Genomic DNA, 12,638 nt, shown 5'->3' on the forward strand with positions numbered 1-12,638 from the left:
ACGTCTCTCTTTTGCCGAGCTCCTGCTTCCGTCTGACGAAAAGCTGTTAGCGCTCCTCTGGGCTAGGACACGTTTCCCCCCGAGCCCCTTATGTGCCGTTCTCACCATCCGCTCAGCCCCGTTTTAACACCAAACATGAAACGACTGTCCCCTTGAAGTCACTGGAAGCCCGAAATGAAACTGTGTCTTGTGGGTTGTTGTTGTTGTTGTTTTTTTTTGCGCTTGTGTCAGAAACACGTCAAGGGCCAGGAGCTGTTCACAAAAGTATGCGACCACCTCAATCTGCTGGAGAGGGACTATTATGGGCTGCTCATCTGGGAGACGCCCAAAGCCAAGGTGAGCCGGCGTCAACCTGTCACTCGTTTGGAGCCGCTCCGGCAAAAGCCACTTCCGTATTCCGGCCCAAAAGCCGCCCGCAATCTGGAAATGTCCACGGGAAGCCGATGATGAACTTGCGGCGCTCGGGGCGGGGCGGGGAGCCTCATCCGCGAGAAGGTAGATGATGACGTGGCTTCTTTACGGATTTCTTTGTAGACTTGGATGGACCTGGACAAGGAGATCCGCAGGCAGGTGCAAGGTAAGCTCAATATGCTCAATATGCCCCCCCCGCCCCCCCACACGATCGCATTCCCCATGCAGCTCGAAGGCCACGCCAGTAGGATTTATGATACCACTTCATTTCAAGGTTCCCGCTATGATTTCACGTTCAATGTGAAATTCTACCCGCCGGATCCAGCCCAGTTATCGGAAGACATCACAAGGTACAGCACTCGTTCGTCCGCTTCGGTCAGACTTGCGACGATGTTTCACTGCATGAAAAGCTACTTTTCCATGGCCGCTATTTGCCTCTGCAGACCAAGTGCTCTCGAGATACGCTTGAGTTGTGCTCATTTTGATATTTCACCCAACCTAACAAGTGGCACTTGACATGTATTCATAAGTCTGGAAGTTCTTCTGGACCTTTGTGGTGGTATAAGTGCCAGAAAAAGCAAATAAGATGCGCAGTTAATGTTTGCCGCAGCAAGTTTCGGGTGACAATTAGTCAGAAAATTTCTACACTTTTTTGTTGTTGTTGTTGCCAGTTCCGTTTTAGGGGTTCAAGTACGTGCGTTATTTACCGACATCTCGACTTGTCATCTTCAAGGTATTACCTGTGCCTCCAACTACGTAAGGACATCCTGCAAGGGCGTCTGCCCTGCTCATTTGTCACCCTGGCCTTGCTTGGCTCCTACGCTCTGCAGTCAGAGTTGGGCGAGTATGACCCCGAGGTGCACGGCAGTGATTATGCCAAGGAGATGAAGATGACTAATGGGCAGAGCAAGAAGCTTGAGGAGAAGATGATGGAGCTTCACCGCACTTACAGGTCAGAACACTGGCTCCGGCAACCAAGTGCTCGGATACATTCAAGTCATGCTTCGAGGCCACATATACAATAGTAATCATCATCATCATCATCATAGCAAGGGGAACCCTCGCTACAATGCGGCTCACCTTTTCACGGCTTCGCATTGCCTTCTGCGTCCCGATTGTCTGGGGGACTGTCGGCCCGCGTGAACAGTCTCCGCGCCTCGTCTCTGTCCGGCCCGCCAACAAAAAGCGCTTGTTGATCTTTGCTCTGAGTTCTATACTCCAGTCTTGTAGAACTGTCCAAAAGGAAGCTCATGACTGCGTTTACCTGCGTCATTGTGCCCCCTGCCGTTGCATTTGAGGATTGCATCGAGTGGTCGGAAGTGGTCCGTGTCGACGAGCAGTCGCGTCAGTTTGAGGGAAGACACCAAAGCGTGAGGTGCTTCGATTTCTTTGAATGAATCCAAAGTTCCCGATTAAGATAAGAAAACCTTTATTCGTCTCGCAATGGAGAAATTCCCAATTCACAGCAGCAAAGTTATGAATGGAAGAAGTAGAACAACAAAATATAGGAGCTGCTGAGGAGGCGAAACGGGCTTCTGGCCATGACGAATGCCTGTTTCATGTGGTGGAGATGCATCTCGTTAGGTATGTTGTACATGCTGTTTCATTGGATATTTTGGCCCTAATTTTTCATGGACGGGCGGACAATAAATGTTGTTGAGCATCGGTCGACTCGTCGGGTCTTTCGAAATGAGAAAGAAAACCTGGAGGAGCTACTGGACGGGTTTCGCCTATCGCGGGTTCTTTTTGGACCGTGGCCCCCGCGATCAATGAGGATTGACTGTACCTGTCAAGGTGTGACTTGGCCTTGCTTTTGCAGGTCAATGAGTCCGGCTCAGGCTGACATGATGTTCCTGGAGAACGCAAAGAAGCTGTCCATGTATGGAGTTGACCTACACCAGGCTAAGGTGAACACAGTTGGCGCACTTTCATGACAAAAGGAAATCAATTATCTGTTTTTTTTTTGGGGGGGGGGGGGTTTGGGGGTGGTGGGGGAAAAGATACTGTGACAGCAAAGCAGCTACATGATCCCCGCAGACAATATTAGGCTGGATTTAAGAAGTCAGAGTTCCTGATGCCCCCCCCCCCCCCCAAGGGCAAAACCCATAAGGGCATATATAGGAGGGAGGGAAAAAAGAAAAACACACAAGGCATGGCGTCACATGTCAGGAGTCTGCCTGTGTGGGCGCAACAACAGGAAGACATGTGACTCAACAGACTTTCGACCAGAAATCAGGTCAATGCGTTTGCATCCCAACAGGGATTTCATTCGGCTATGGTGCCTCTTAGAAGCGTATGCTGCCCCCTTGTGGCGTTTTAGTAAATGCTCACCATGCGGCACTGTCATGTCATCCGAACGAGTCGATGCAATTCGCTTTGAGTACGCTTTTTTGCCGAAGGGAATCCGGCTCACGTTGGTGCATTCTGCCATGTACAAATGTATGAAATAGTAAGACTCGTTGGAAAAGCATCACCGTTGCATTTTTTTCTGTCAGGATCTCGATGGCGTCGGCATCATGCTGGGAGTTTGCTCCAATGGGTTGATGGTTTATAAAGACAAACTGAGGATCAACCGCTTTCCCTGGCCCAAAGTCCTGAAAGTCTCCTACAAGCGCAGCAGCTTCTTCATCAAGATCCGCCCATCTGAGGTACACCGTCCCAAAAGCAAACATTCAAGGGCTTCCGCAGACGTTTTTTTTCAAATCTCCGGCTGGCGTTCCGCCATCTTGCCATCTCCTCGAGCAGGTAGAGCACTATGAGAGCGCGATAGGCTTCAAACTACCTCACTACAAAGCAGCCAAGAAACTGTGGAAAGTGTGTGTCGAACATCACACCTTCTTCAGGTATCGTATGAGGATCCTTCGACGTCCGCCTCATGGCGACGCGAACACATTGAGACCCAAGTCCAACTCTGTTTGCGTGTGTAGGCTGACATCCACCGAGATGGTCGCGACTCCCAAGAAGTTTCTGCCTCTGGGCTCCAAATTTCGCTACAGCGGTCGAACTCAGGCTCAGACCAAACAGGCCAGCTCCCTCATTGACAGACCGGCGCCTCTTTTCCAGCGCACTTCCAGTAAGAGGAACTCCCGCAGCATGGATGGAGGTAGAGCACTGAATAGCGACGTTGTCAATGGAGGATCCCCCGGACCGTTCTCCATGCAAGGGGTTGTTCAACTTACTCTTGAACGTCTCCCTCCTGTGTCTCCCCCGAAGCCATGGCATCCACCCCAGACAACAAATCCACCCGCCCAGTCAGCGCGCCTGTCATGTCGCCGCTGTCTCCTGGGGAGAAGGCGCCGCCGTCGCCGCTGCTACGCAGCCTTCATCCGCCCAACCGCAGCAACGGCGCCGCGCCCAAGTTCCGCCGCTCTGCCGACAGGAAGACCGAGGTGAAGGGCCACGGTCGGAAAACCGAACCCACCAAAACCCCGAGCCCCAGAGCGGAGTCCACTCCAGAATTGAAGGTATCGAGCATGAAGCCTGGCTTCTTGTTTGTGTTGTTGTCGTCAGGGAGGGAGGGAGGGCTGCGGGCCTCCTAGACGTCGGCCGGGAGAGAACGGAGACGTTCGCCCTCTGTGACCGCCGCCAATGGGGAACGGGAGAAAAAGACCCAGGTTTGTCTCTTTACGCAATGCATGACCAGACCGAATAAAATTCAAGGACAAAGCACAAAGGAGAGGGCTTTATTTTGGAAACCAGAATGAAAGCGACATTGGGTAGACGCAGTCAGTGGCCTCTTCCTTTGGGGCGGCCGTCGTGCATCCGAGGCAAGCCCCTCCTTTCTCTGCTGAGCACTTCAAAACAGCCACTCGCGCCTTCGACCGTCACGCGCTTGACTTTGGAGTCGGGCAATCCTCCATCAAGCGTCTCCAGTCGGTCCAAAGTGCCGCTGCTGCCGACTGACTTGTCTTTGTGATCAATTTATTGCCGCGTGTGCCGCACTTTGTATGCAGCGGTGGTTGTTTTCAAGTGCTCTAGAAATACATTTGAGTTGGAAAAAGAATCGACCGAAAGAGCGACTGTTAATATCATGTCCGACGCGGCATCACATCTTCAGCTCGGTTGCACATGAGATCACTCGAAAGTGTTGCGCATGTGCGGTATGCCCTTCAACTTTTCCAAACAATTTGAGAATCCTAACGCAAACCTTTGTTTTTCCTCTCTGATGGGAGAGCAGCAGTGTCCTCGGGACAAATCAAAGATGGAGACCACGCGAGTGAGGAAGGTTAGCATCACGTCTGCTAACCGCCTTTGCTCATGCTTGCGTCAGTTCCACGTCGCCATTTTCTTTGGTGTCACCAATGAGGGACCGTTTTGGCTGCCTTTTCTCTGGATGTTGTGTGTCCAAGCGGACTTGATTATTCATCTCTTTTTGCCGGCTGCTGTTTGATGTGAAATGATGGCTTCTGCCGCCTTTTTTTTTTTTTCTTCTCTCCATTGCCTCCACGCAATATGCAGTCATTGAAATCCGTTTCGATTTTCCGTACGGGCGTTTACGCTAGCTTTTTGTTCTGCGTCCCACTCCGGTTCCTTGCAACCCATTTTATTTTCTTCCGCAGTTTCTGCTTTTTTTTGGTTTGTTTGTTTTTGCCCTGGCCGATGCTTCTCATTGGATTCCCTTGGAAGGCAAGCGCAATAGTTTGTTGTGAACGACTGCACAATGAATAGCAACCAGATGTTCTTGTGTGTGCCCCCCCACCCCCTATTTTTCCCCCCACTACAGAAACGGGCTAAGAAACTTGAGGGTGAAACTATTTATATCAGACATAGCAATTTAATGTTGGAGGTTTGTATGGTCTTCTCCGTTTTGAATGTTGCCTTCATGTTTTTCTGCCTGCTTCATCCATGGGTCGACTTTATTTATTTATTTTTGACTCTTTTGTGTCTTTTTCCTCATTGTGTTGTTTTCAGCTTGACCCGAAAGGCTTGGCATGCACCATTTTCCTCTCTGACTCTGATGCAAGTAACTCGACTTCTCTTTGACATGATCACCTTTCATGTCTTGTTTCCATGAGCTGCACTCCAGCATGACTGGGAGAGAGCTTTCGCGTGCTACGTTAGCATTGAGAATCTGAAACTGGGTTGGAAGTGTGCCGTTTGTCCTCCCGTAAAGAGGCGTCAAAGGTCGAGAAATGTCCAGCCTGTTTTAAGAGAGAAGACAAGAATGCTCTCACGTTCAACGCACTCGTGTCGCAACAAACGATGCAAGTTGTCAAGCGTTTGATCGTGATGCTTCCAACCCTTTCAAGGGCCGGATTAGGAGGTGTCCAAACTACGGCGCGGGGGTCATTGCTGAAAATATTTTCCGGGTATTGAATTATGATGTGCTGGATGACAAAATCGGTTTTCAGTTCTGACAATCTTCCTTGAGGGAAGCGCAGAATGAAATGTGTTCCGCCCCCCCCAGTCATGCAGCGTCGGTGTCAGTCAATGACCGCGGACGCTCGTCTCATTGTGCGGTTGCATTCCTGAAGAATCATGGTTGCTTCTTGTCCTTTCGTCCTCCGTGACCACGCCGTCAGTCATAGTGTGCACATTGACATTCATTTTGCATGCAACCATTTTTTTTTCTCATCAGAATTTATAACTGTAACCTTTTTCCATTTTTTTTTTTCCTTGACCACATTATTTCTTTTCCCCATTCTGTATCTCTCGCCCTCCTTGAAGGACGTGGATAAGACCCAGACGGAGATCATGCGTCACCACACAAGCATCAGTGAGTTGAAGAGGAGTTTCATGGAGTCCGTCCCAGAGCCTCGACCCAGCGAGTGGGACAAGCGTCTTTCCACCCACTCGCCTTTCCGCACGGCGAGCATCAACGGCCAGCTGCCACCAGCGGTGAGTCGGCCGGCGGATAATGCCACCTTGCCTCTCTTCTTGATATCGAGAGGGAGACTTTATTTTCCTTGAATACAAATGTCATCCGTCACGCTAAGCCTTTTGGACGAATCTGTTCAATTCATGCCAATATCGAATGGATCTGAACACCAACGCAAAAAAAAAAAAAAAATAGCCAACATGTTTTGCGTCGGCCTTTTTCAAGTCAACTGCTCTGCTGTCTCCTAAGATGAACAGCTCGTCACCAGCAAAATTTGTTGCAAATGTTAAAATGTTATTGACACTTGCATGTCGGCATGTTGAGAGTTGAAGTTATGAGCCAACAATGGAAAGGCTGCCCGAGATTGATTTGGCAGCTTTATATTATTATTATTTTTTAACTGTACCCCGATGATCCACTTGATGGCGCTGCCGGCTTCTGCATGAGCCATAAGGGGGCTTTCTTTGTTTGTTTTTTTTGCAACCATGCTTGATGTGCTCAGTTGCGCCACGTGCAAAGTAACCCCTCGTGCATCTGAGGAAAAAGGTGCATTGCATTGAGGACGTCTTTGGCTCAGGCAGGCCAAAGGTCACCGCAGCCAAGCCCAGCATGGCACCCGGAGACCGTGGCTTACTGGCGAGAATGAACACCCCATGTGGAACATCTCCACGCTGCGCTTGGCTGCAAAACTCAAAGCCTCGGTCTCAGAATGTGTGTCCCGGCAAAGATTTTTGCTCTTGTTGCCAGTGGCCGCACACGCAAGGCCGCCTGACAAATGAGTCGGGAAAAGTTGTGAAGCCACAGAGCTAGCCAAGCACTTTGGTGTGTTTCAGGTCTTGGATCCCAACTTGGTTTTTTTTTTTTTTAATAAATCATGGCCTTGCGCTGGCTTTGTTCTTCCAATGGATGCTCGCACAGCTTGTCGTCTTGCTTGATGGAGCAACGCGCCGCATGGCTGCGTTTGCCCGGATGATCTTGTGGCATGTTTTGAGCCTGGTTGGCGGTTGAAGGGCAAAAAGAAAAGCAAAAGCCGGGGGACCAATCGATAAGACCGAGAATTTTCCACCCCCTCTTCTGGGACCTGTCTCCTTCCCCTACCATTCCTTACTGTCCCCCGTCGTCTTTTTATGTCTTCAAGGCGGTGCCTGTTGTCTCGTCCTTCCCCCTAATAATCAAAACGCGACATTTAACATTTGCCTTTCGCAATGTAAGTGCAAGAGATGTTCCTCAGTCCGTACAATCGCGAATGCTGGCCTTCCTTTTTTTTTTAATGACATTTTACCCAGCAGTCATTTTAACCTAATAAAATCGTAAAATATCAGGAGTACATTTAAAAAAAAAATAAATCCCGTTCAATTTTGGTGAGGATCTGTGTAACCTCAACGGTGTCTTCCTCGAGCACTTTCAAACCACCATCGCTGTCCACAAAATGCTCTACATGGAGCAAAAACATGAATTCATCCCACAAATGAATAAGCAAGGCAGCGGGAAGCACAAAAACAGTCCAACTCAAAACAGTCTCGTGCCGAGTCCAACGCCAAAGACTCCAAACGAGGTTTTTCGAAGACGAGAGGTCATTCCAAAGAGAGCGAGCGGCTAAGAAGTCTCCCAACTTCTAATCGCGTCCGCGCTGCGGAGCAAAGGCGGGGCCAGGCCGTTTCCAGATTGGAAAACAAATGATGGCATCTTCCAAAGAACTCAAAAACGAGCCGGCGAAGAGACGCCAGAGTAGTTCTCTGCTCTCTCTGAGGGGTGGCATTCGTGACCACCCCGAGACGCTTATTTATAAGTTTAGGCACTTGATGGTTGGCTTTTTGCAAACTTATTTGTACATTTGGGCATGGAATGAGCTCAACGAATAGACGCAGGCCCAGCATAACCTCGACAAATGTCTTTCTGGAATAGTGGGGGAACTGCTCAGGTGTTTTTTTTTTTGTTTTTTTTGTCCGTACGGTTCATGACGCGAGCTGTGTCGATCCAGAATGGAGAAAAAGCAACCCCTAGCGATAGCCCCAAAAGCTTTCCCGCTACATCTTGTTGGTCCCACTTGCCATCTGCACGTTCCACCCGTCTGTTGATTGTTATTTGTCTTTTCTGGTCTTCCGCTGCTGAGCACAGCGAGGGAGCCAGTCACTGTTTGGACCGAAGGTAAGCGCATGTGGCTTGGCCCCGACGCCGGGGGAACCGCCGCTCTTCAGGCATGGTTTTCTGCCGGATGACGAGGACAGTGAGGTGCATTGGGTAGATGACTGCGAGGAGGAGGAGGAGGAGGAAGAAGAGCGGCAAGCCGGTGGCCACGCTTCAGAGGTGGCCATCGGGGTGCCAGATGAGGCCAGGCGCTCGGACGGCTCGGCCGAGGGCGGCCCTTGCAGGCTGCGCACGCGCGACGGCCACTCTCGGACGTCCTTCTTCCTGTCGGCTCTGCTGGCGATGGCTCTGACCGCGCTGTGGTTGGCTTTCGTTTGAAAAACAAACCTGTACATGTACAGCGGAATGCGGCCTCGCCAAAATGATCGCCGCAAAGCAAGTCTGACATTTCTTGGGAAGGGGAAATGGAGAGGTAGCGGCCAAGCTGAGCGTGATCTCTCCGCCGGCGGATGAAAGCAGCGATGGGCCCCTGTCATCTTTTGATCGGTCGCAAAATAGTCGAATCCGAACTGGAAAATGATTCTGCTAACATGACGTTGATGAGTCTCGCTTGGTCCATTTCTCCTTCGCGCGCCGTCTTTTATTTCAATTGGTATTTGTGTCAAACTGTTTGAAAGGAATGAAAACACGTCGAATGACTCTGTCATGATCTTTGTGGTCAGTACCAGTGCTTTAAAAGTGGCCATTTCAAAGCCATGAGAAAATGGTTTCCGGTCCGCAAACAGCATGTGCTCTTGTCTCAACTGGTCCGTGCCCCCCCCCCCAAAAAAAAAAAAAAAACGAGGCCTCCTCATACGCATGCACTGCAACCTTTATGTGGCCCAGCACCCGCAGACGGCGAACGTTCTCCCCGTTGGCCAGCTCCTGCTCAGGCAGAGGAACGGAACATTCCAGGGCTGCAAAGGAAAGGCGCCGGCTGTCGCCATGGTGGACACATCCAGATTCCAATCAGAAGCTGCTTTTTTTTTTTTTTTTTTTGCACACCCATTCAAGACAACTTGCAAGACTTTTGGGACATTTTCCATCCGACGCAACCGCTTCTCGGATCTGACATTCTCATCCTGATGAAGACAATGACGCCGCCCAGAGACCGCAATCGAATCGCTTTCACTCACTTGGAGTTTCTGCCATGTTTTGATTGACTCGGCTCATGCTTATAAGTTACAATCTCTTAACGTCTGAAGAAAAATGTCTGATGTCCGGCCTTCTTTTACTTGGGATGAATCATGTTGGATGAAATTGTATTTCTTTGGCTTGACAACTTGGTTCCCCTCGAGTGCGGTGCACATGAACGAAAGGGGGGAGAAAAAAAATGTTCCTCAACATTTGCTGTAATGGTCGATTTTTCAGTGTTGCATGAACCGCTAAGACATCCCAACAGCTTTGTGTCTCTATTAAATAGCTGTGCATGGCTGCAAATGTGATTCGCTGCTGGCGTGAGTGAGCTCGTTTCTGACTGTGGGGTGTTTTTTTTTTTTTTTTTTTTTTTTTTGCAGTCTCCAGTGCTGAAGACCCAGACAATCACCATCTCGGATGTCACCAACTCTCTTCGAGGAACCGTGGCCCTGAAGGACATCCCCTTGGTTCACACGGAGACAAAGACGATTACATACGAGTCAGCCCAGGTAAGAGGCATTCGGAGCCCGGCGATGCCAGAACCTTCGGCATTCACTTCATTTCTCACACTGGGACCGCCGCGTTGGCACGAGGCCTCGCGGCATCGCAAACCGGCCCGATGGCTGAAATGGCGTCTCTCCCGCAGCCGCTGGACCCCTTTGCGGACAGGGACTCGGGAGTGCTCCTGAGTGCCCAGACCATCACATCCGAGACGATAAGCACCACCACCACCACCCAGATCACCAAGGTCTGCCTCGCCGATCAATACGGGCCGCGTACTTGAATGCTGCGGTTGCGCTTTCCGTTCAACCCGCCGCCGCAGCGTCGTCGTGCCCATGTCACTCGGAAGCGCGCCCTCTCTCGCACATCGGGCGCGCTCCTCAAAAAGCAGCCGCTGTGGCAGAATAGACGGAGATAGAACGTGACAAATCACGAATCGCGACGATCTGTCATCCGTTTCATGCGTTATACTTGCACGTTCATATTATTTATTTTTTATTGATTTTTTTTCTTGACCGCAGATAGCATCAAACGACAACATGGCTTTCCCTCTTTCCAACATCCCTCACTTGACAGCACATCAACCAGCTGACCTGGCATTTGCAATAAAGAGGCTCTTTAATAGGCGTTCAAGGATGAACCACCGTTTATTGGAGGCCATCCGGGTGATGCCGGTCACAGACGATTGGACTCGGTCCTTTGTCGGTGGTGGTCGGGGTGAGAGAAAGCTCCTCGGTATGCGCGCTGGAGAGTCCCTGTCAAGCCAGCGGCAATTGAACAAAACAAGAACCCACAAAATGCTAATCGACTCCGACTGACGCTAAAACACTCCCCAAATCCGAAGCAAAGTATTTGGACCTTGCGTTTTGGTTCGATTGTGACTTGGAGAGGCGGCCAAACGAATGACCCCGAGCTGTCGCTTCAGTCTGAAGCGGCGCCGGTGATTTGCGTGTGTGTGTCATGCTAGCTGGCGCTAAGCTAACCTCGGAGGGCTTCTCAGGTCCAGCGTCCGAGTTTGCAAACAGATTCGTGCACAGCTCTGTGTATATGTGTGTAATTTTTTTTGAATCCCCACTTTTCCGTTGAGCCAATGACCAAAAAAAAACCCCAAAAAAACAAAACGCTGTTTGCTCATCACACCGCGCAAAACACCGAACAGAAACGGAAGAGAAGAAAAAAGTGAGCCTGAAAAATCTGTTGAAATTCCAGGACCGACCGAGCCGAGCTGCTTTGTCTTGTGTCGGATGTGCGCCCCCCCGCGCCCACCTTGAAATGTTTGGTTTCAGCCCTATCGTGTCTGTCGCAGACGGTGAAAGGAGGCATCTCAGAAACTCGCATTGAGAAGAGGATCGTCATTACCGGAGACACCGAAATTGATCATGACAAGGTGAATTGTGCTTTGTTCACATTCAAGGGGCGCTACATTAGTGAATCGAGAGGGGGGTGGGGGGGCAAGCCTTGTCATATTGTGTCTCGGGTTGCTTTGTCACGTTTTGTTGTCACCTAGTTTCTGAAAACGATAGTCAGCAAAATCGTCCAGCGTCCACTTCAACTTGTGAAGATCCGCAAGCCATCGGCACAATATTTTTCGATTTTATTGGGAGGAAAAGCCTTGATCAGAAAAGACGGTGCTGACCGTTTTTACGGTGGACAAGAGTAGCAATGCGCATATGAACGTGGGCGCTAACAGGCGAAGCCCACTCCCAGCGTCGGGGGCGGCAATTAACGTTTGGCCGCTGACGCGGCCGAGGTGAGTGCAAGTTGATTCCGTTTTCAGCCGCCAAGCTCGCCTAAACGCAAAGTGCCGCCCGGTTAAGACTAAGATGGACAAAGTCGTCGATCTGCATCGATGCGTGCGCGGTGATTTCACGATGCCGGGATGCATCCGTTTGGGCGGCGCCATAGATTCTTCATGCTGAAGCGGAAATGATTTGCACGATGAACTCAGCAACCGCACGTGCATATCGAGTGCATCTGTTCCACCGGCTGTTTTAACGGAAGCCGTTCATCACGCGCGACTGAAGAAGCCTTCGCCGATTGTTGTTTCCTGTGTTCAGGCTTTGGCCCAGGCTATAAAAGAAGCCAAAGAACAACACCCGGATATGTCGGTCACCAAAGTGGTTGTCCATCAAGAAACGGAGATTTCCCCCGAGTGAGAGCGGCTCATCCCTCGCAAGGTTGGTACGCCGCTTCCGCTGCGTTTGCCGGGTACGGCGCCGGCTCGCGTTCGAGTCCCTTTCCAAGTGGGCCGTATTTGGGCTCCGAGGTGTTGCGCCCTTTCCCGTTCTTGCTCGCGTTGCCTTCCTTTTTCTTGAATTCACGACCTGCCGCAACTTTCGCCTCAACTCCGCAACAGATAAAGGTTGTGACGTTTTCGAAGGGAACGGTGGAAAGCGAAGCTTGGCGTATGCATCATTATTCTTTCAATAGAAAGCATTTATGATCATGAAAAGACAAAGTGTGTCACGGCACCGAGGACAAAAATGCGGAGGGACCCCCCCAAAAGAAATACCAAAATGATCTGCCTGGCATCCTTCACCGCCATCGGAGTGGTGATCATTTGTGATGTGATGATGTCTGAAAATATCGCATTCATGATCCTCAAAGTCCTTGAAAAATGGCCACCGAGCTACAGTTTTTTTTT

The 12,638-nt window shown here is 50.4% G+C and overlaps 1 protein-coding gene across 17 annotated transcripts in view; it reads left to right on the plus strand.

Annotated features, from left to right (window-relative positions):
- epb41a (erythrocyte membrane protein band 4.1a) overlaps positions 1 to 12,638 on the plus strand; it is a 27,204-nt gene that overhangs the window by 11,963 nt on the left and 2,603 nt on the right. For 6 of the 17 annotated variants that reach the window (XM_019888961.1, XM_019888962.1, XM_019888963.1 and 3 more), the window contains 18 exons: positions 232 to 336; positions 535 to 577; positions 686 to 761; positions 1,145 to 1,363; positions 2,231 to 2,318; positions 2,907 to 3,059; positions 3,157 to 3,254; positions 3,339 to 3,514; positions 3,625 to 3,875; positions 3,951 to 4,025; positions 4,589 to 4,636; positions 5,135 to 5,197; positions 5,323 to 5,370; positions 6,079 to 6,249; positions 9,874 to 10,002; positions 10,140 to 10,241; positions 11,301 to 11,381; positions 12,052 to 12,171. In XM_019888961.1, coding sequence (XP_019744520.1) covers positions 232 to 336; positions 535 to 577; positions 686 to 761; positions 1,145 to 1,363; positions 2,231 to 2,318; positions 2,907 to 3,059; positions 3,157 to 3,254; positions 3,339 to 3,514; positions 3,625 to 3,875; positions 3,951 to 4,025; positions 4,589 to 4,636; positions 5,135 to 5,197; positions 5,323 to 5,370; positions 6,079 to 6,249; positions 9,874 to 10,002; positions 10,140 to 10,241; positions 11,301 to 11,381; positions 12,052 to 12,150 — 2,025 coding nt within the window. In that variant the 3' untranslated portion in view covers positions 12,151 to 12,171. The remainder of the gene's footprint in view (positions 1 to 231; positions 337 to 534; positions 578 to 685; positions 762 to 1,144; positions 1,364 to 2,230; positions 2,319 to 2,906; positions 3,060 to 3,156; positions 3,255 to 3,338; positions 3,515 to 3,624; positions 3,876 to 3,950; positions 4,026 to 4,588; positions 4,637 to 5,134; positions 5,198 to 5,322; positions 5,371 to 6,078; positions 6,250 to 9,873; positions 10,003 to 10,139; positions 10,242 to 11,300; positions 11,382 to 12,051; positions 12,172 to 12,638) is intronic. The other 11 variants (XM_019888966.1, XM_019888968.1, XM_019888967.1 and 8 more) reach the window with 11 other exon arrangements.

This window comes from Hippocampus comes, unplaced genomic scaffold (assembly GCF_001891065.2).
Source record: "Hippocampus comes isolate QL1 unplaced genomic scaffold, H_comes_QL1_v1.1 scaffold674, whole genome shotgun sequence".
NCBI classification, from domain to species: Eukaryota; Metazoa; Chordata; class Actinopteri; order Syngnathiformes; family Syngnathidae; genus Hippocampus; species Hippocampus comes.